The following is a 20007-nucleotide window of genomic DNA, read 5'->3' as shown; positions in this document are numbered from 1 at the left end:
GACCGACGTGATTGTAAAGATATAGAATTCCAATATAATGAAGGTTTCCAGCTTTCCTGCAACTCTCGGCTAGCCAGTGAATGCCTGGGGACTTGGGGAAATTTTAAAGTATATAATGATGGTTTCTTAAGGCGAAATGTGGGCTAATAAAAATACTTATGCTTAGTCGAAAATGCTGGACACTACATTGCATGAAACAGCCGTATCTTCTCCCTTGATATTTCCATTCCTTAAATATATAATTCAGCAGTGGTTTCCAAAATTGTCATTGATATGTACCCAATGAGGCTATGCCTGAGATGAATACCGCCCACTGCTTGTACCATATCAATACGTTATACCGATAAATGCCCCATCAGTGATTTTCAGGATTTGTCAGATGGACACATCCCATTTCAAGTGAATAGGTTCAATTCCTAGTGCAAATAAAAGAAATCGACTGTCCGGATGACGCATTTCCTTCACTAACGGCAGATAAACACGGTAGTATGTTGTCTCCCATAGTGGAGTGAGTGGATCGGACAAATCGAGGTACAAAGAAGGAAGAGAGAGATTGCATTCTGGAATGACCGAGGTCATCAGGGCACACTCACCGTTGCCCCTCTTCTCCATTGCCTCTCCCTCGGTCGAAATGCTCACGAGGTCATACTGGGCGAGTTCCACTCCGGGCTCCAATCCCACGCTGCCCTTGACTTGCCACTGGTAGAGCACATCCTTCGAATTGTAGCCATCTTTTCTCAGGGGAGAAAGGCAAAGGCAAGCAAGATGGATTAAACTGAATCCTCTTTCGAAACGGTTCGAGGAAAGAAATTCCATTGGGAACTCTTTAAGATGAATCCATTTTATTCGATTTAGTCTGAAGAGGAGATGGGAATCATCATTGAGACCAAAAGGCCGCTTTGGGTTTATCAAATGTGACGGGCTCAAACCCCTGTATTCAATGGTTGCAAGGTGTTTGGGGAAGTCTCAGCCAAGCTCATATGGCTGGTATATCCTTCAACATGATACAAATGTAAGTTTCTATGGTAATAATTGCGCTAATGATTCCTTTCAGTGATATTGACGAATTAACTGATGAAAAAAGTGCCTTTCGGAAAAGAAATACTTAGTTATTAAACATATATTTTATTAAAGACGACCTAGGTGTTGACTTACAAAGCCATCATCAGGTGATCTGATGATGACTTCGTAAGTCAAAACCTAGGTCGTGTTCAATAAAATATATGTAGAATAACTAATTATTTCTTTTCCGAAATGAACCGCTTCCACAAAGTGACGCCTCAAACTATTCTTTTGAAAAATTGTAGTGCTAATGCACACTTCATTTTTCTTTCCTGTGTGTTATGCTCTTACATGCAATTAGTTTGTGAAAATATTTCCATAGACACTTGTATATTTTGTATTTAGTCGGAGGGTAGGTATACCGTATGATTTTGGCAGTCTTTGGCGGACACTGTTTTTTTTTGGGGAGCATAATTTTGGATTTCAAGCGGCTGAAAATATTGATCATAGATGTGTGACTGTGTGTAACAGTGTTGGGGATCGAACTCGGGAGCAGGATGCAGAATCACCCTTTGGCATAGAATAAAAAGAAATGCCATCCCGCTTAATAATTGAACTTCCCTTAATAATTAAATGATATAATTTCACATCGGCAAAGGCTGTTTTTTAGGAGTTTTTCACCAAATATTTGTATTTTTAGTCATTTTTGTAGCTTAGAGACACTGAAATCCATAAACTTCATCAATTCAATTGCCATTATCTCAAAGAAATATTTTTAAATGCATCCAATGTGTAATTTTAATAAAAAAACTCAAAGATTTCCAACTTAGGATTAATAATTATAACTAATAAAAGTATTCTCTTCGAGCAAGATGAAATGTAAGAGAGTTTAGATGAAAAAGAATACCTCTTGCATAGACTTACAGCTTCCTATAAAAAGTGGACAAGCTTGGGAGTCCAACGGGAATTTTCTCAAATGCATTCGGCATCTGGCTAGGATAGTCAACCTGAGAGTAATGAAAAAATTACCATTATTAAATTGTAAACCCTATCATTTTATTTGAGGTATGAATGCGTGAACAAGTTGAATTTCAAACACATGTTTTTGTTTAAGAGTTTGATCATATCGTCAAAATATCATATAGTGTAATTAATTGGAGACTTCCGACAAAAGTTATCTTTGCTCTGGAAAATAAATATCTATTGGAATGATTTTATGTATTAGAAATATTTTTCTCGCATCACATGCCCCCCTTCCGTCTCAATTTGACATTCTAAATACTGCGATATGGGATCATATTGCATAATCGAGAGTACCACATAGAGTTATATCTGTAAATGACATATGGGAAAAAATATGTAACATCATTCTTGCCTAATAACGATCTTTAAGTTCTCCATAAATCAATTCGATCTTGACAGACCCAAATCTTTAGCTGTTTCAATTTGTTATTAATTACAATCTAATTTGGCAATGAGCCAGGTGGTACAGTAAAACCAAGTAGTGTTTAAAAATCACGGACGCAAAAAAACAAAATCCACAGTTATAAAATATAAATTAAAATTAATCAATAATTTGCAAGTCATGAAATTGCCAGATGAGAACATAAGAAGAAAAAGTAATTCAGTCCAGATATTTGGTCATTATTCTTCTTGAATCTCCTGAGGTTTGCAGGAAAAGGTTAAAAAACATCTCTAGGTAAACTGTTCCAATCATTTATGTCTATATTAAAGATGGAGTTCTTACTTAGGTCTTTCCTTTGAGTGAGTCATTTCAATTTATGTTCCTGATCTTCCCTTTCTATTTTCAAATTATTTTTTTCACGTACTTCCCAAGGTATATTCATAGTTTTTTCCCAGAAACTAGTGGTGACTCATTTTAACACTAGTCTAATTGAGATGATTTGATAGGGAAGAGATAGGATAATGTGATATCAGCAATGATAAAAGGGCAAGAAACTAACGCCGGCTAGAAGCAAGCGAAATGCTTACCTCATTGAATACGTGAGGAAGCCGTCTTTCCTCAGGCGGATGAATTTGTTGGGCACGGTTATCCTGTGGAGATATGACTTCTTTCCATTCGTGAAGAATGTGTCGGGCTTCCAAATTCTCTCCAGGAAGAGCCACGACATGGAGAATTCGGTCAAGCCGCTGAAGTTGAAACTGAGACGCCGGTCGTACCACACCTGGCGGAAGTAGCAGTCCATTACGTACATCTGCAAGAAAATAGCAGGAGATCCCCCGGCGACAGCTGTGAGAACGAGGCAGAACTTCCTTGTGACTTATTGATATTATCAGCCCGTGTCCTGTCCGCTGGCAAGTGTTTACTTTTTAATCATCCTTCTTCCCCGTCCACACCTATTGTCACCACGTTACCATGGTGAAATATATATGTAACCCTCGTTCAAGCTAACGGAAATTGGCAGTCTTCTGCTTTCTCCATGTTTCATAAATTTCATTCCTGTCCATATTCCATAGTCAAATATATTATTCCTCCCAATTACAAGGTGTGATCAAAACAAGACCGGACTGATTTCATAACTCATTTATTTCGACGGATACAGCTTAATCGAAATTGTCGACCTTAAAGTACGTGCCTTGGCTGACGACACACCTTTGCCAACGTTTCTTCCAGCTCTCGAACCCTGCCTGGGAAGCCGCCTGAGGGATCCTCTTCAGGTCCGCCGTACAATCAATTTTAATGTCCGCAATAGAGTCAAATCGCCGCCCTTTCAAGGTTGATTTTAACTTTGGAAACAAAAAGAAGGTTTTAAGAAGCTCTGGGTCGGCATTGGCTAGATCCAGGAGTTCCTGAAAAATTTCCACATGTTTTTGTCTCTGTTCATCAGCCAGCACCCACGGGACGAATTTTGATGCGACGCGCGTCATGCCCAAAATGTCTGTCAAAATTGTCTGACAGGATCCAAAACTAATGTTCACTTCCTCGGCTATCTCCCTAACAGTTAAACGGCGATTTTCCCGCGCCAAATCGTTCACCAATTTGAAATAGTTAGGGTCTGTCGAAGTGGAAGGTTTGCGAATCTTCATCTGTCGAGGTTCTGTCCGATTTAAAACGACTGTACCACTCAAAGCATTGGCTTCGACTCATAGCTTCATTAACAGAGGCTTTTTGAATCATTCCAAATATCTCCGTATCACTTATGCCAAGTTTGAAACAAAATTTCACGCACGCACGTTGTTCCTCTAGCTCCTTCAGTGCTGCCGTTGCACGACGCGACGAACAGGTTAAGACACGTACCGCTGCTGCTGCGTAAATACTCCACGTAATAAAGCGCAACACCTCTTATTATGGTCGTCAAATGTGTCGCTAGGTGACGCATTGTGTCTCATTTCGATCTGTTGAACGGTTTGCGCAGAATAAAATCAGTCCGGCCTCTTTTTGATCACACCTTGTACAGTATGAGTATTTAAATTTACTAGCAAACTCCTTCATTAATCACTTTAACAAAACCTTTAAATACTGCGACAAAAACCAGTGTATGCATTAAAAATTGTTCAAGTAATAATTTTCCACGAAAATACTTCGAATTTTTAATCTTCAAATTGAAAAGTTCTAAGTAAAATTCATGGAAATAATTCACAATGGCAATGCGATAATTTATTTTTATAAAATCCACAAGGTGTTTGCTCCAATTGGAGTTATTGTTAAAAATTTGACTCAATTATTTTCAAATCCATAGGAAATAACCAAACATCGGCCTACTTTTTATTGATTTTTAATGTTATTACATTCAAAGCAATAAGAATAACTGAGTTGAATTCGCGCCTGTCTTTGTCAATATTATTCTATTAATTCATGGCATTAGGACTATGAATTGCCCATACTGTTTTGAAGCGTGCAGCTTAGATTGTAAACGGTGTATAAAAACTTCAGAAGCTCACAGCAGATGTAGAATTCCCACAGTCTGTATATGCCATGGTAGAATAATCCGTAACTGTGTATTTTGACAAGAAAGCATATTAGTACCATTTCAATACATAGGCTTAAAGATAACTATTTATTTCGAACTCACTGCCAATAATAAGCCAGGAATCGACACCTCGGGCACTGCAAACAGCGATGTTTTCAATTCCATACTAGAGGAGAGGATAATGAAGTGAATTCAAGATTGTGTTAAATCGATATCTCTCTCTGTCGCAGTTTTAAATATAACTGTTCCATTCTAAGAACCAATAGGAGGTTGTCAAGGCAAGAGATCACACAGGATGCAAATCGAAATGAGGACGAATATATTTTTTTTTGGAGTTTTCATCTTAGGAGATTCAGAATGGCGGCATCCTGTGTTACGTGCGGTTGGATTTCCTGTTTTCAAATTTTTAGACCCAGTGAGAAGTTGGCAAGGAGTTGGTCAATATTTTAAACGGACTCTTATAAACATTCATGTTACAGACCTTCCGTCAAATACTCACCTCATCCATTTCCGACACGGGACCCATGCTTTTGATGTGCATATTGACAGTAACTAAAACAGGAGGTCCTACCGAAAAAGAGAAAACCGATATGAATTCATTAAGTTCTCATAGCTGTAAAACACTTAAGAGTTATAGGTTAATATCATTCCTAAATGAGCATAAGTTCAGATAAGAGCCTAATACGACCCCTTCATGAATGGAGATGTAGTGTAGACAGATAGATAGATAATATTTATTTCACGTGCTCAATAAAAAATGCAAAAGATTTAAATACCAAAAATATATGAGCCCTAGCTACAATGAAAGAGAAGGGTAGAAATTAAGATTCGAACTAAATAAACGTAGAATTTTATTAAAATGCCAAAAGTAATGATGAAGTAGGAATGAATTACATGTACATAGTTAAAGAAAGGGAAAAACAAAAAAATCTACCTAAATATATTTCCAAACTGTGAAAACAAAAATTTATATCTAAACTTATTTTAGGAAGGAAAATAAACTTGATTGCTTTTTCATAGAAAGTACTCATCCATTATAGAATTAAGAATTAATGTGCACAAAAATATTTTTTAAATGCAAAGGCATTAACCTATAGTAATAGCCTATGTCAACTTCTTCTACGGCCACCTTCGATAAGTGTCGCAGAGAACTAAGCAAATATGTTGCCATTTCTGAATAGAACGTTCAAATTTAATCCACCAACAAAATATATCTATGTCCCAACACTTAATAATCATGCTTTAAAATGTTGTAAGCGGGAAACTGTGACAAAAATCAGTGCATATTAACTTGTGGACTCACACCAAAGCGATATTTTATTCGGCTAACCACATGTCCACTATATCTGAGGCTTCGTCGTTAGTTATTATTCATGCAGCAGATAAAGAGAGGAAGTCACAGGGGGACATCCGATGTAGTAGAAAAAGGTTGGGAGAAGGGAATATTGAAGGATGGTTTGTTGAAGGTCATGACCGAAGGAAGAACGTTGGATAAGTGGTGTAGAGTAAAGAATAGCCCTGTCAGAATTGAAAGCGGGCAGAATTCACAAATAACTGAAGAAATAAATTTTATTAGACGCAATTCCTAGCTTTGCTATAACTAGATATATAAATATAAATAAATAAATATATATATATATATACATACATACATACATATATATTAAACGGCAAATTGGCTCTCTTTACGTTTCAAAATGATCTGCAAATATGTTTATTTTGATAATTTTCATGAGCAGATTAAATCAATCCTTCCTTCAAGCGTGGCCAATAATTAGGGATTAGAATTCCTGAATTTTAAGTTCACTTCGAAACTACGAGGAACAGGTATATCTGAAAGTGAAAATGCTAAAAAAATGCTTCAATGCTTTGTGAACGAATTGAATGAAACAACCCGAAGGTGTACACATTGGGAGCTAAAACTATGAAATGGTACACATGAATTGCGATAATGGAAATGGAAAGATGATTCCAGGGAGCAAGAAATTTCCAAATGGGTAACCTCTAAGCCAAGTAAGTTTTTAATGGGCCAATACAAAGTCCATAAGCTAAATAAGAGCCAGTTATCGGCAGTCACTCTAGCTTAGATGATGTGCAAATTTTTTATCCCGGTTTCTGGATAAAAGGAGAAAAATGGAGTGAAGCAATAGGGGTATGTGTCAAATAGTAAAATTGAAGGAAAACTGAATGCGGCTGGTATTTCAAAAGGCAGATACTACTTGATTGAAGCCGCCTATAAGATTCTAAAAAAACACTTTAAGAAAGGCAGCGTAAGAAGAAATATAATCCATAACACAAGGTTATGTTAACCGTATTTGGAGATTATTTAACGTAAAGTTAAGGGATGCAAAGAATATTTCACAAAATTACCCAGGCAATAGGGGAAATTTCATTTCTAAAATAATTGAACTTAAGATGGGTGAACACAATTAACAAGACACGAAAACTAAGATCGGATATCAATGCAGCATTTAATAAACAAAGCCTCCGTTGACTTAATTATCTTCCCAGTTTCATAAAAACTTTAAAGGAAAGACTTAAACGAACTAGTTCGTCGTATTTCACTACTGATGTAGCTGTCGTGACAGAGGGACATTGGAACTCGAAAAGAACCATGCTAACTTGGAGAGGCGATGAATGGTAAGCAGGAGATAAACATGCAACAAATATTAATTAATCTGCATAAAATAGAAGAAAACACAGACATTAAACATAGGGATACAAACTAAAAAAAGAAGAGTTTAAGTATTTACACCTTAGATGAATGGCTAAAATGCATGTTTATTCAGATTAAGTGCACCGTTTCTTAAGTGTAATAAATTTAATTTATTGTAAGCGTTTTGGAGGGAAAGATTTACTACCTTATTTTCACCATCAATGTTAAGAGCAACTTTTTTAATAATCACAAAATTAGTATACCATTACGACATGACTCCATCAAATAAATATGTCAACAATTTAAATTCGTAATATGAAATTTCATAAGACAAATTGATAGCAGCACCGACACAGCCAAGTATACCTTTTGCTTTTGCAGAACACTTAAGCAAAACTATAATCAGGCGTTAAAAATCCTACTTTTTCAATTGAAAAAACAAAATTCATACATATTCTTGAACTTGTATGAATGTAAGCTGTGTTTTCATCAATAAAAACTTTATGGATATGGTTACAGGTTTTTCCGGTGGTTTCTATGAAAATGATACCAACGTCTAATGTATTACAGATAAAAAAGATGACGTGCTCCACGAACGAAATTTTCTTTACACACTATTGAACCATTTGAGAAACAGAATCATCGACGATGGAGAAAACAAGGAGGCAATAATTTGCAGAAAAGCCCAGATAAAGAATTTTCATTTATATCCCAAGAAAATATAAAACGAGAAGAAAAGTCTATGGACAGTGGGAAACACAATCCAAGAATTAAGTTACCAAATTCTTAAAAACATAAACCAGAGCGACCATCTCTACAGCACATCTGCATACTATTCTCTAAGCCACCGCTAGGGTGTATGGTAAGGGGTGGTTCAACACCAGTCATGCAAATTCAAAAATTTGATTTTTCGCTGTGGGTTACCTATGGATATGTTAAAGAAAACAAACAATGTCAATGACTACACATTCCTTGGTTATTTAGTAGTGAACTGCTCCTCTATTCATGCGAACGAACTTCTGGTAGCAAGATGGACAACAATCCAAGATTAAATGAAAAAATGGCAATTAAAAAAGAAAAAAAACTTCTGCTCCTGCCTAGCGCAGCCGAATATAGTTATTCTGATGAAGAGGCATGTACTGTAACAGAAGCAGGCAAAAAATAATTTCGCACATTGCGAATAGGTTTTACAGGAAGTGATAAAGAGAGAATTATTGATTTCTTAAACATTTCAGCGGGCATAACCAAGGGTAAACAAGTAACTTGAGGAGGATTACGAAATAAAATCCCCTATGTCAACAGCATCTCCGCTGTGGTAATAACATGCAAAATATTCTCAGAGTGTCACAGGTACCCAAGCTAATTTTCTGCCAGTAGAAGTGCTGACACAAATGACCCCTCAAGGAGTAACATAGTTTTTTTTCACAGTCACGCAAAATATCACGCGTCTCCTTCATCAAATGAAAACACATTTTATCCCACTGATGTCGTCTGTGTTGAGTAGAAATAAGTATGCCACACTTAATGGGCTGCTTAGTTATGGGGGTCGTTTAACTAACCTCAATCACTCCGAATGCATCTCCACGTGCGCTATAACCAATACAAAGGCGGAACAATACGAGGTTGATATTTGAAAATACCTCACTGTTTTAGGGGGAACAGTTCCCGCACTGATCACAATACAACAGCTCGGTGATGGTGCTACCAATGTAAAAGTCATTTCCTTTGAAAGGTTTTGAAAGTGATCACTCACAATTAATTATCCTAAGGAGAAAGCTTGCCAAATGCCGTGGGATAATGCAACAGCGTGTTCCTGAAGAATATTGCTCACAGCTATGGCTCGATGATGTGAATATCTTCATTGCATGAGTTAGAAAGAGATCTTTTGACCTAATTTTCCAACATTTTCAGGGAGGATTTGATAAAAATACCTGATTTTTTGGCGCAGAATTTTCCATTTACCACGGAAGATTGATAAAATAGGAAATTACTATCACGTGTTTCATGCCGGTTAAGTTTTTGGATGGACACAGTCTGCACAACGGCAAAACGATAATTCCCTTGCCTCTCCTAACAAATAACAATCTAACATAAGCAATAGGCAATGAATGAAAGTTATCGTCAATCAATGAAATAAATGAAATTTTACTTGAAAAAATTCTTAATTTTCCATTATATAAATACTTTATTGTAAAAATGAGGCATTTAAATTTAACATTCGCTTGATTTTCACTACTAAAAAAATTTCTAGGGGCATTAGTCGTTGCATTCCATTTGATAAAACATTCTGCATGTATCAAAGAATTTATCTTCATGGTCATTAATAAACTGTCGCAGTAATATGCAAATATTTAATGCAAGATAAAGTGATAAATTACAATATTATTTATACCTTCGCAATTATTAATTCAATTTTTTTAATGTCAACCATTCTAAGCTCGCGGTGACATTTTTCTCCGGATATTGATGTTGGCGAAAGGATTCTCCCGTATAACTAACTCATATAATAAATATTTCAAAAAAATAAGGTCGCTTATGATGTGCAATCAAACTTCACTAGGGTTTAAAAATAGGGGAGATGTATTTTTGGAGTGCCGCGTGGGGGCATTAATTGGGAGTTAGATACGTTAAAGGAGGATGGTGCCGTTGGGAAAATAGACTTGAGGGGATATTTCCTCCCTTTTATTACGAAATAGTTTAACTAAGTGGCCTAAAATATTTGAGCGACATCTAATGCGTCAATATTTCCTACTTTATGGCCCAAGTCCCCCTCATAGTCTGCCATGTAGGTCTCGTAAACAAGCAAGGAACGATTGTGAGGAGAGATATCTTATGATTATGGCGGATTTATTCCCCATTTTGAAAAAAAGGAATCGATTTCACGTAAAAGTACGATGATTTAGTTAGATTTGATAGAGTGTTGCGCCTAACGGATTACTAGAATCGTAAAGTTTGAATAGTAAAATATATTTCATTGTGAAACGGAAGAAGAGGAAGTCAGTAGGTTGGACCTTTTCTCGGCTACATTTTTTTATACCAGGTTTGCTTATTATATTTTGAGCCGAATAATGAAAAGACTTTAATTTATCGTTGAAAATGGCTTTATTGTTTTTCGAAAGTCGTAAAAAATCATCGCAGTAAAGTGTTTCCAAGTTAACTCCATTTTGCTGAGACAAAATTTTCGAGTCACTGTAAACAACACAAGTAATGATCAAACGACAAAATGTTCTGATGAAAGTTAGCGTTAAAAGGGTCAAATATTCAGATCGAAACGTCAGATGGCGCCTAAAACACTCAGAGTTGTCAAATCTCAAAGTATAAATAGCAACACTCGTCTTTACGACGGCAACCTGGTTTCTTTTTTTAAATAAAACAATTTCACTTCTGAAGCTATCAAATTCATACATTATATCAATAAATACTGTGCATTTACAATCTGCATGCCTATATTCATGATAAAACGCTAGATTAGAGTGAGTTGAATTTCAGCATTGGATTTAAATAGGTGTCTTGCAGCAGCGAAACATGGACGGTTAAAAAGAAAGATGAAATATACTTCAAAAGTTTTAAAACATGGTTGTGAAGAAGAATGCTGAACTTGAAGTCCATTGAGGGAATGGGGAATCAGAAGGTAAATGATGAGAATTTTACAGGGAAGGAAACGTGCAGAGAGAAATAAATAGGAGGAAGATATCTTGGTCGCGGCAAATAATATGCAAAAATTACTTCCCAAGAACAGCTATATGGGGAAAATCAAAGAGAGAGAAGAAAGTTTGGAATGCTTAATGTATAACGGTAGAAGACAGGCAAATGAAACAAGAAGCTAAGGACCGAATGCGATAGAGCACATCCAGTTGAAACCTATAGGAAGAGAGTTCAGATAGAGATAGGGAGGGACACCTTCACACAGTTTAGAAAATTGTTCAGAACCTCACCAAAAAACACTAAAGACAATGCCATGTCGCAATAACGACGTACCTCTATTCATCGCTGCTTCCTTCAGGATAACACGAGACTCAACTTCATCCCATGGGCTGAATTTGACGTCTTTCACATTTGACGTAATTGTTAATGCAGTCCTAAATTTTTCGCTAAACGTCCCTCACGATCAAGACATATTCCCCGAATCCTGTACCAATACTTACAAGTACATACTGCAGAGTGAATATGAGAATTTTTTCCTGGATGCTTTGCGGTGGAAAGATAACAATATAGTATTTTCCAACAGTCCAAAGCAATTACAAGGTCCATGATTCGATTTCCGGTTTAGTGCCAATTTTTTCAGTTCATAATCTCCCTTCTTAAACCTTACCCAATAACTCTTTGTTCGTCCTGTTATGTGTTCCTTGTTCCATCCATAACCCTGTATCATGAATAAGATATGTATACTTGTTTATATATATATATACGAGGGTCATCCGGAAAGTAGTACCCGTTCGTGAAATAAAGACACAAAAGTAAATATTAACAAACATAAAAAATTTTATTTGAAAGAGGATACTTTAAACTACTTCTCAACATAATCTCCAAGCAAATTAAGGCATTTGTCATAACGTGTGACAAGTTTCTGTATTCCTGCTGCATAGTCCTTCGCCGCCAGCTCATTGAGATACGCGAGGGACCCATCTTGCACAAATTTTTGCATAATGCAGATGGTGTTTAACAATTTCATGAACAATTGTTCGAGAAACATTGGGAAAATGCTCACAGATGTCATCAATTGTGACGCGCCGATCGTTCCTCACGAATTCGTCAACTGAGCTCACCAGTTGGTCTGTAATGACAGACGGTCTCTCCGAACGCTCATCGTCGTGTGTGTTCCCCCTCCCCATGTTGAAGTTGCGACACCACCGCCGAACAGACGACTCGTCCATTACATTGTCTCCATACACCTCCTTTAATTGGCGATGAATATCACATGGGCGAACGTTTCTTGCATTGAGGAATTTAATCACTGCCCTCACTTCACAACTGGCGGCGTTCTCAATTTTTTTAAACATTGTAAACAATCACAGAAACAACACAGGCAATGCTAGCGTCACGCAACTTGGCTCAGAGAAGGCAGACAAGCCACTGAAGCTATCTGACCTCGTCCAGCGGCTACTCGCGTCGTCAGCACTTCATGCGGCACGAACGGGTACTACTTTCCGGATGACCCTCGTATATATATATATGTATGTATATATATATATATATATATATATATATATATATATATATATATATATATATATATATATATATATATATATATATATATATATATATATATATATATATACATATAACTATATATACATAATAAAGCTATAGCAGCATTTGTTTTGTTTCAGAAGTCGTTTGCTTGCCCGTGCATGCAAACAACGTCCGGCGCAGTCGTTCATCCCGCCAGTTGTGAAGTGCGTCATACGATTCTTGTATCCAAAAGGATTGTCGGCTGCTGATATTCATCGGGAGTGATGCCTAGTTAATGAACCTACATTTATGAGTAAAGGAAAGGCTAGACAATGGTGCCGTGATTTTAAGAATGAACGGACAAATGTTCTTGACTAGGAGAAAAGTTGCAGGCCCAGTATTCTGACCGATGAAATTGATTCGCAAGTGGGACAAAAACTGTGATGTGATCGTCGATTGACGATCAAAGGCCTGACTGAACAATTTTCTCAACTTGGACGCACTACTGTCTACCATATTGTCATGGAAAACCTCGGATACCACAAGTTGTGTGCAAGGTGGGTACCGTAAATGCCTACCGGCTACCACAAGGAGCAAAGAATGTCCAGTGGACGAGATTTTTTGGGCCCCCAACCGTACAGTCCTGACCTGGCACCTAACAACTACTTCCTCTTCTTGCACTTGAAACAGTGGCTCGGCGGACAACGTTTCGAAACCGAAGAGGAACTCGAGAACGGTGCTGCCAATTGGTTCAAATCTCAGGCGGCGAAATTTTATGCAGAGGAGTTAAAGAAGCTGGTGCAGCGGTACGAAAAATACTTAGACGTGAACGGCGATTATGTAGAGAAGTGAAGTAGGTTTTTAGCTTACTAAAAGTGCCAATAAAATGTGTTTCATATGAGTATATTTTTTCCTTCGACCAAACGCCCCTTACTTAATGATCATGCCTCGTATTTATATGTGTGTGTGTACAAAAACCATAAACACAGTATTCAGCCCAAAAGTCGGTTTGGTAGTTGATCGTACAGTTCACCCAGTACTATACCCGACGGCGAGTGAAATTCACACATCAGAGAACGGGAGCCAGTTCCTTTCCCTGTGCCGGTTATGGTTTCCCAGGAAGAACTGGTACCCGAAAAATCACATAGCTTGGGTGGACCTGCAGGTGCCCAGAGAGGCTCTTCCGGGAATCAAAATCAAACCCGGGCCCTCCGGTCAGTAGTCCAACGCTCTACCCCTTAAATATCGGGGCCCTACATACATATATATATATATATATGTATATTACAACTGGGCGGTATAAACTCTGACCCTGAGTCTGACCTGAAGAAAGCCTCAGAGAAGGTCGAACGCTTAAACTTTCTGAAATGCAAGTGTCCTTTCACGTGTTCTCTATTTAAGAATATTGTAATACTTTCAATATGGCTTACTAAATTTAAAAAAACTACTACCTATGCATTTAAATGTGTAGTTTAACTCACGCACCACCAAGAGTGATCTCATTCACCGCGATATGACCCCGGAATATGAGTGAAAAAATTTCTAAGAGATAGGTTGATAGATGATTAAATTTCGACAATAGTTCAACGAGATGGCGCCGCCTGACAAGCAAAATGTCACCGCATAAACAGGCCCACTACGCTCGGAATTTTGCTCGAGAACTAAATTCGAGGTGCCCGGGTTTCGGGCGCGGATTTCAGTGCTTCCAGAATTCAGACGGACGTGGTAAGCATCGCGCGGGCGAGAATGAGATAATGCCCGAAGGAATCAATCAAGACGAAGGTGCTGTGGGGAGGTAGAGGGGGGGAAGGGGTGGCAAGGGGTGGTGGGAAGGCAGGTCCGTGGAGAAATAAACACACACACACACACACACGCACAGGCGCGGACGAACGCACGCGGAGAGAAAAGGGACGGGTGTTTTTTTTACGTGGTCACACGACCCGCAGTCGGTCCATGTGGCGCTTGTCAGCTTGTTTTACGCGCCCCGTCACCAAGTTAAATGCGAGTCATTCGTTTCGTCCCACACACCCCGCCATTAAGAGCCTCGTTCGAGGGCATTAGGGATCTTTCAATTGATGGGCGAAGGCGGAAACTTTTAAGGACAAGCGGGACACCTGGAACAAAACTCCCTGTCACACTCCAGTCAATTGACAGCTGATGTTCAAAAGAGAGAAAAGGAACTGCGAGGATTTTAACTAACAAATACGTTTAACATTTTACTCCGTCTTAAAATATCAAAGAATAGGAATAGGTTTTTTTTCTTACACTTATATTACCCCTAAATCAATTTTCACTAAATACAGACTGCTCTTTTTTTAGCATTAAGTGTCATTAAAGCAATTATCACATTGATCTTAGCGCGTACAAAAGAGAGACTTCAAATCCACATTTATTTTACACATGCATACTTTAATTACGATGTATTAGTAAAACGTAATAAAATACGGGCTCTATCTTCGTACAAATCTCAATATAGAAGTGTCTAAGGGCATAAAGAGGCGTCGATGCTCAATTGTTTTATTATGAATGCATTATCGAATAAATAATCACATGGAAAGGTAATTTAGAATTAATTCGAAAGTAAAAGAAAAAACAGACGCAAAGAGAAAACTAAGCCGTAATCCAGGAAGACATCAACTACTCAAGGAAAAGAAAATGTTTTTCATTCTAGTGAACGTATAGACTTTAAGTGAGCATAGGAAATAATTTATGCAGGAAAATTTGGAAAAGAGTATATTCAACAGTAACTTTCAAATGCTAGCAACAAAATTATCATCCATCTTAATCCATTTTACTGATAAAGGCCGAAGCTATAAATAGAAGTTGTATTCTGTAATGGACTTGAAAATATAAACAATTCGTCCCTCAACAAATGTATAGATACATTTTGCGAATATCTAGTCGCAACTCTTGCGCTCATTTAAGCATGCAACTGTTTGATGAAGATTTTCGATTAAAAACAAAAAAATTTCCCTGGAAAAATTCTAGTCAGACACGGGAGAAGAAGGGGAACGGTTCTTAGGGAAAGGAGATGCTTTGGTGAAGCATGGAAAAAGGGGAGGATGGAAGTGGCGTGAAAGGGGATGGCATGGAGAGAAGAGTGGGTGGGGAATAGGGAGGAGTAGGAGGGTGGAATGGATTGGCAGAGGGTGGAGGTGGCAGTTGGGAGAGGGGAAGAATGGAACGAAACAAATCTTGTCGAACGAAACGGCGTCTGAGTGAAAAAAAAGCGTCGAAGGGAAATTCCAAACTCAAAGCAAGCTCGGCGTATAAGCAGGCGAAGGCTTTCATCATTCCTCCTAATATTTCGTAACCGTTATCGGTGGCTTTAGTGCTTCAACTCTACCATGGAACTTAGCATTCTAGGAGTTGAATTATTCGCGTATTATTGCGGAATCTTACCCAGTCTAATTGAAGCATCACCTGTATTTTTCTGTTTCTGATAAATTTGATCCTGAAAGTACCATTTTTGTTTGAAGAGAAAAGCCTTTATGACTATGTTAGAAGCTCAAGCATTATATATATATATATATATATATATATATATATATATATATATATATATATATATATACACACACACACATGTTTTACCAGTCTGACCTGAAGAAGGCCAAAGAAATGTGAGTGTCCTTTTACGTGTTATTTATTTTATTTTTTTGCTCTAATGTGCCGTTCAAAATTTATATTCATGTACATGATTGAGCCCTTAACATAGTCATAAAAGCTTGTTTCATTTACCAAAAAGCTCTTTTACATGTTTTTCTCTCGCTTTTCCTCATATATATATAGACACATAAAAAGATCACTCACATGTTATTTCTTGATCATTTCGACGGAATTCTGTTCCGTCTTCATCGGAAGATATAGAAGTAATGACTTCTATCATTGCTTCCATATCTTCCGATGAAGACGGAGCAGAATTCCGTTGAAATGATCAAGAAATAACGTTTGAGTGATCTTTTTATGTTTGTCTATATTGTTTGTTGCTGTCCAATTTATTATTCAACACTTCCGTGTTACGTCGACGAAATCATCTATATATATATATATATATATATATATATATATATATATATATATATATATATATAATACTAACTCCAGGTTAAAAAAAATATTCAATAATGAAAATTACTGTAAATTGCTCGAGCTCTGGCCTTCTTATAAAATCTTTCCTAGATCTCTAATGTTTGTAGATTCCTAAAAATGAGATCACTGCCACGCAGAGCAGATACGCTTGATCAGCTGTCCTATTCTCTTCACTCAACCGCAGAACACTAAAAATAATTTCTTTTAAACCAAAACTTTCACACAATTAAGTCAATGGAATCATGAATTTATGAGTTGATGAAGTAGTTATTTACAAATACAATAATTAGCTTGAAATATGCATAAAAAACATTCCGAGCCTGACTTTAAGATTAAATCTCCAGTAACCAAGTCACATGATAGCTGAGTAATTCATATAATTGACGCAATGAGCTATAAATAATTTTAGTCAGCGTGAAAGGCAATAGAAATTAGAGGAAATGTTCTCCATGAAGGATACGTAAACATGGAGAGGAAGGAAATAGGACGGAAGTAGAGGAGAGGCTCGAGGGAAGATGGAATCAGGCTACATCAACGGAAGACGCTATGAGTAAACAGTTTAACGTTGCATCAGCCCATAGCTGTCGAAAACTATTGCCTCTCTATGAGACGGCCGTGGAGAACTGAAACACCAATTTTAACTCCCATCAGATGGAGGAACCTAAACACGATTCCCTTGTAGAGAGGTCATTGGAAAAGTATACACATGAGAGGAGACATTCGATTCTTCGACACTTATTGGCATAAAAATGGTATTTTTTTAGGACTTTCAACTATTCTTTCGTCTGATTCAAGTCGGCTTCTAAACTTTTATACCCTCATCTGATTCGAAGCAAATGATGGGATCACCTGGAAATCAATCCTCCGATCATAATGTGTCGTGAGAGACGCTCAAAGATTCTTCATTCCGAAACGGTATGAGGTGATCATCGACCATTAGAGTAGGTCTCAGTCCTCTTAGACGCGTGCGTGCGTATCTCCCGGAGGTATCGAGGGAGGCGGAGACGACCACAGGGGGGGTGGGTAAAGTGAGGGAAGGGGCGGGGAGAGGGTTCTATAAGGAGAGGAGGGGGTTGGGGGAGTGGCGGCGGAGGAGGGGGGCGGTGCCAGGTCGAATCAAGATACCCTTACGGCCCGCGCGGTCCAGAATAGACCGCGCGGTTGACATGTCGCCAACGGGAGACTTTTATAGAAGAGGGGGCGGGGAGGAGGAGATGAAGTCGAGGCTTTGGGGGAGTCCGGAGTGGTAGTCACGGTGCGGGGCGAGAGGGTTGGTGAAGGAGAGGCACGGGATATGCCGAGGGAGGGAGGAGTGATGCCGCGGTCTAGGGTTGGTAGTGGGAGGAAGAGTGGAGAGGTTGATTCCGGGCGGTATTTGTAGGGATGAGGAATATACGGAAAGAACCGCCCTCCCTGGCCAACGATCTGTTGGACGCGAGAGATGGGAGGAGGGATAAGCGAGCCCGGATACGCATACACACCTAAGGGGAGAGAGTCAGACTGGGACTGCACGGAGGAGTAGGGGAAAAAATATTTTCTCGATTTCCTCACATCCGTCTGGGGTTGTGGGAAATCGTTCCAAGAAAAAACCGAATGAGAAGCAGCGGAAGATTTTCCCATCTCTTCAAGATGGTGGGCTAGCGGAGTAGTAATGAGTTTATGCGGTGATGAAGCCAAGGTTTCTTCCCTCTCTCTTTCTCCCCCCCCCTATCACTATCTTTTGATTGGCTCCATCCTTTAATTATTACCCTGCTTACTCAGATGCAAATCGCGCCATCCACCACATCCCTCGTATCATACCTCATGTTCCGATTGAAATTTGCAATATTTGCGGCGATTAAAGACAAATATGAATAATGTAAACATTAACACAAGCATCGTTTGTGAGTTTTGTGAAAAAAATGGCATGAAATATTATTTTGATATGGCGGGGTAAGGGCTGAACAGTGGGATTTATTTAAAAAATAAATAAAACGGCTGTAATCTGACTACTAAAGGTTTCCACACACAGTATTACTGTAAAACATGGATCTTAAGGAATTTATTTCGTTATAACCCTTTCCTTCCGTCATGCACCCGAACTTTCCTTGTAAACTTTTTGTAAAAAAATTGTTTTATTGACAAGAAAATGCGGTCAATGACACAGCCTTTCATGCTGGTAGGTCCACTGCAACTCTGAAGTTGTATTTTTATAGGTGCGGGTACGTCAGCTAAATCTCCACGTATCTCTCAAAAATATCATCATATCAAACTATCTCAAAAAATGACGATAAACAATACTGAGAATTATAAATTATAAAAACCTAATTCCATACGCAACACAAATATATGGAAGGTATGTACGTAAATATTTTTATGTGCCATTAAGAACCAGAATTATACATTTTGTCGCAAAAAATAGATTACAAAAAATGAAAAGAGAAAACTATTTTCCCTCTCAGGACGGTTGGATACAGTTATTCTGATTCCTTATCATTCATAGGATAAATAACGACTTCAATATCTCTGTTCTACACTAAACATTCCTGATTTTATTGCCATGATATCGCCTAAATTAGTACAATATGGCTAAGAATGCAGTTCAATATCATCTCTAAAGACGCATTCGTCCAACTTATGCAAGATATCTAATCCAAAATTTAACCTTCGATCCGTAAGTGACTCACATCCTAGCACCTTTAATAAAAAGCACGTTGCTAAGTTCATCATGACAACGTTTTCACAAACTTAGCTCCTCTACGCTCCACGTAATCTAATTCGGCAATCAGTCCAGAGACTAACGAGGATCTCAAGTGCTAGCAGCAGATTTTATGCGTATATTTCCTCCTGATTTACTTCGTCACAAGACTTTTAAAGAATTGATTGTTTATAAAAATATGATGAACTTACATTCAATGTAGTCTTATCCCTACATTGCATTCAATCAATTACGAAATTTACGCAGTCATTCTTCTGCGACAAGTTCCATTAATGGGTTAAATGGAAGAAGGGACCATTTGGCCTCAATTTCGCCCAAATAAAGACCTCTTATCTATCCATCTATCATTAGAATGCCATCTCTCAATTCAGTGTTTTGCAGATAATGACAGACGAGTGGAAAGCTCACGGAAGTTGCTAGAGGAGTTTCTAATGGCCCCGATTGAGAATCAC

At 38.0% G+C, this 20007-nt stretch overlaps 1 protein-coding gene across 1 annotated transcript in view; it reads right to left on the bottom strand.

Moving 5' to 3' along the window:
- Positions 1-20007, bottom strand: part of LOC139685954 (gamma-aminobutyric acid receptor subunit alpha-4-like) — a 94451-nt gene that overhangs the window by 23665 nt on the left and 50779 nt on the right. The window contains exons 2-5 of the mRNA XM_071583089.1: positions 5434-5501; positions 2995-3218; positions 1927-2009; positions 594-731 (exon numbers count right to left, since the gene is read on the bottom strand). Coding sequence (XP_071439190.1) covers positions 594-731; positions 1927-2009; positions 2995-3218; positions 5434-5501 — 513 coding nt within the window. The remainder of the gene's footprint in view (positions 1-593; positions 732-1926; positions 2010-2994; positions 3219-5433; positions 5502-20007) is intronic.

The sequence above is a fragment of the Hetaerina americana genome, unplaced genomic scaffold (assembly GCF_022747635.1).
Source record: "Hetaerina americana unplaced genomic scaffold, ioHetAmer1.1.p SCAF_122, whole genome shotgun sequence".
NCBI classification, from domain to species: domain Eukaryota; kingdom Metazoa; phylum Arthropoda; class Insecta; order Odonata; family Calopterygidae; genus Hetaerina; species Hetaerina americana.
Note: the sequence above shows the minus strand (reverse complement) of the source record. Positions and strands in the feature narration are given on the sequence as shown.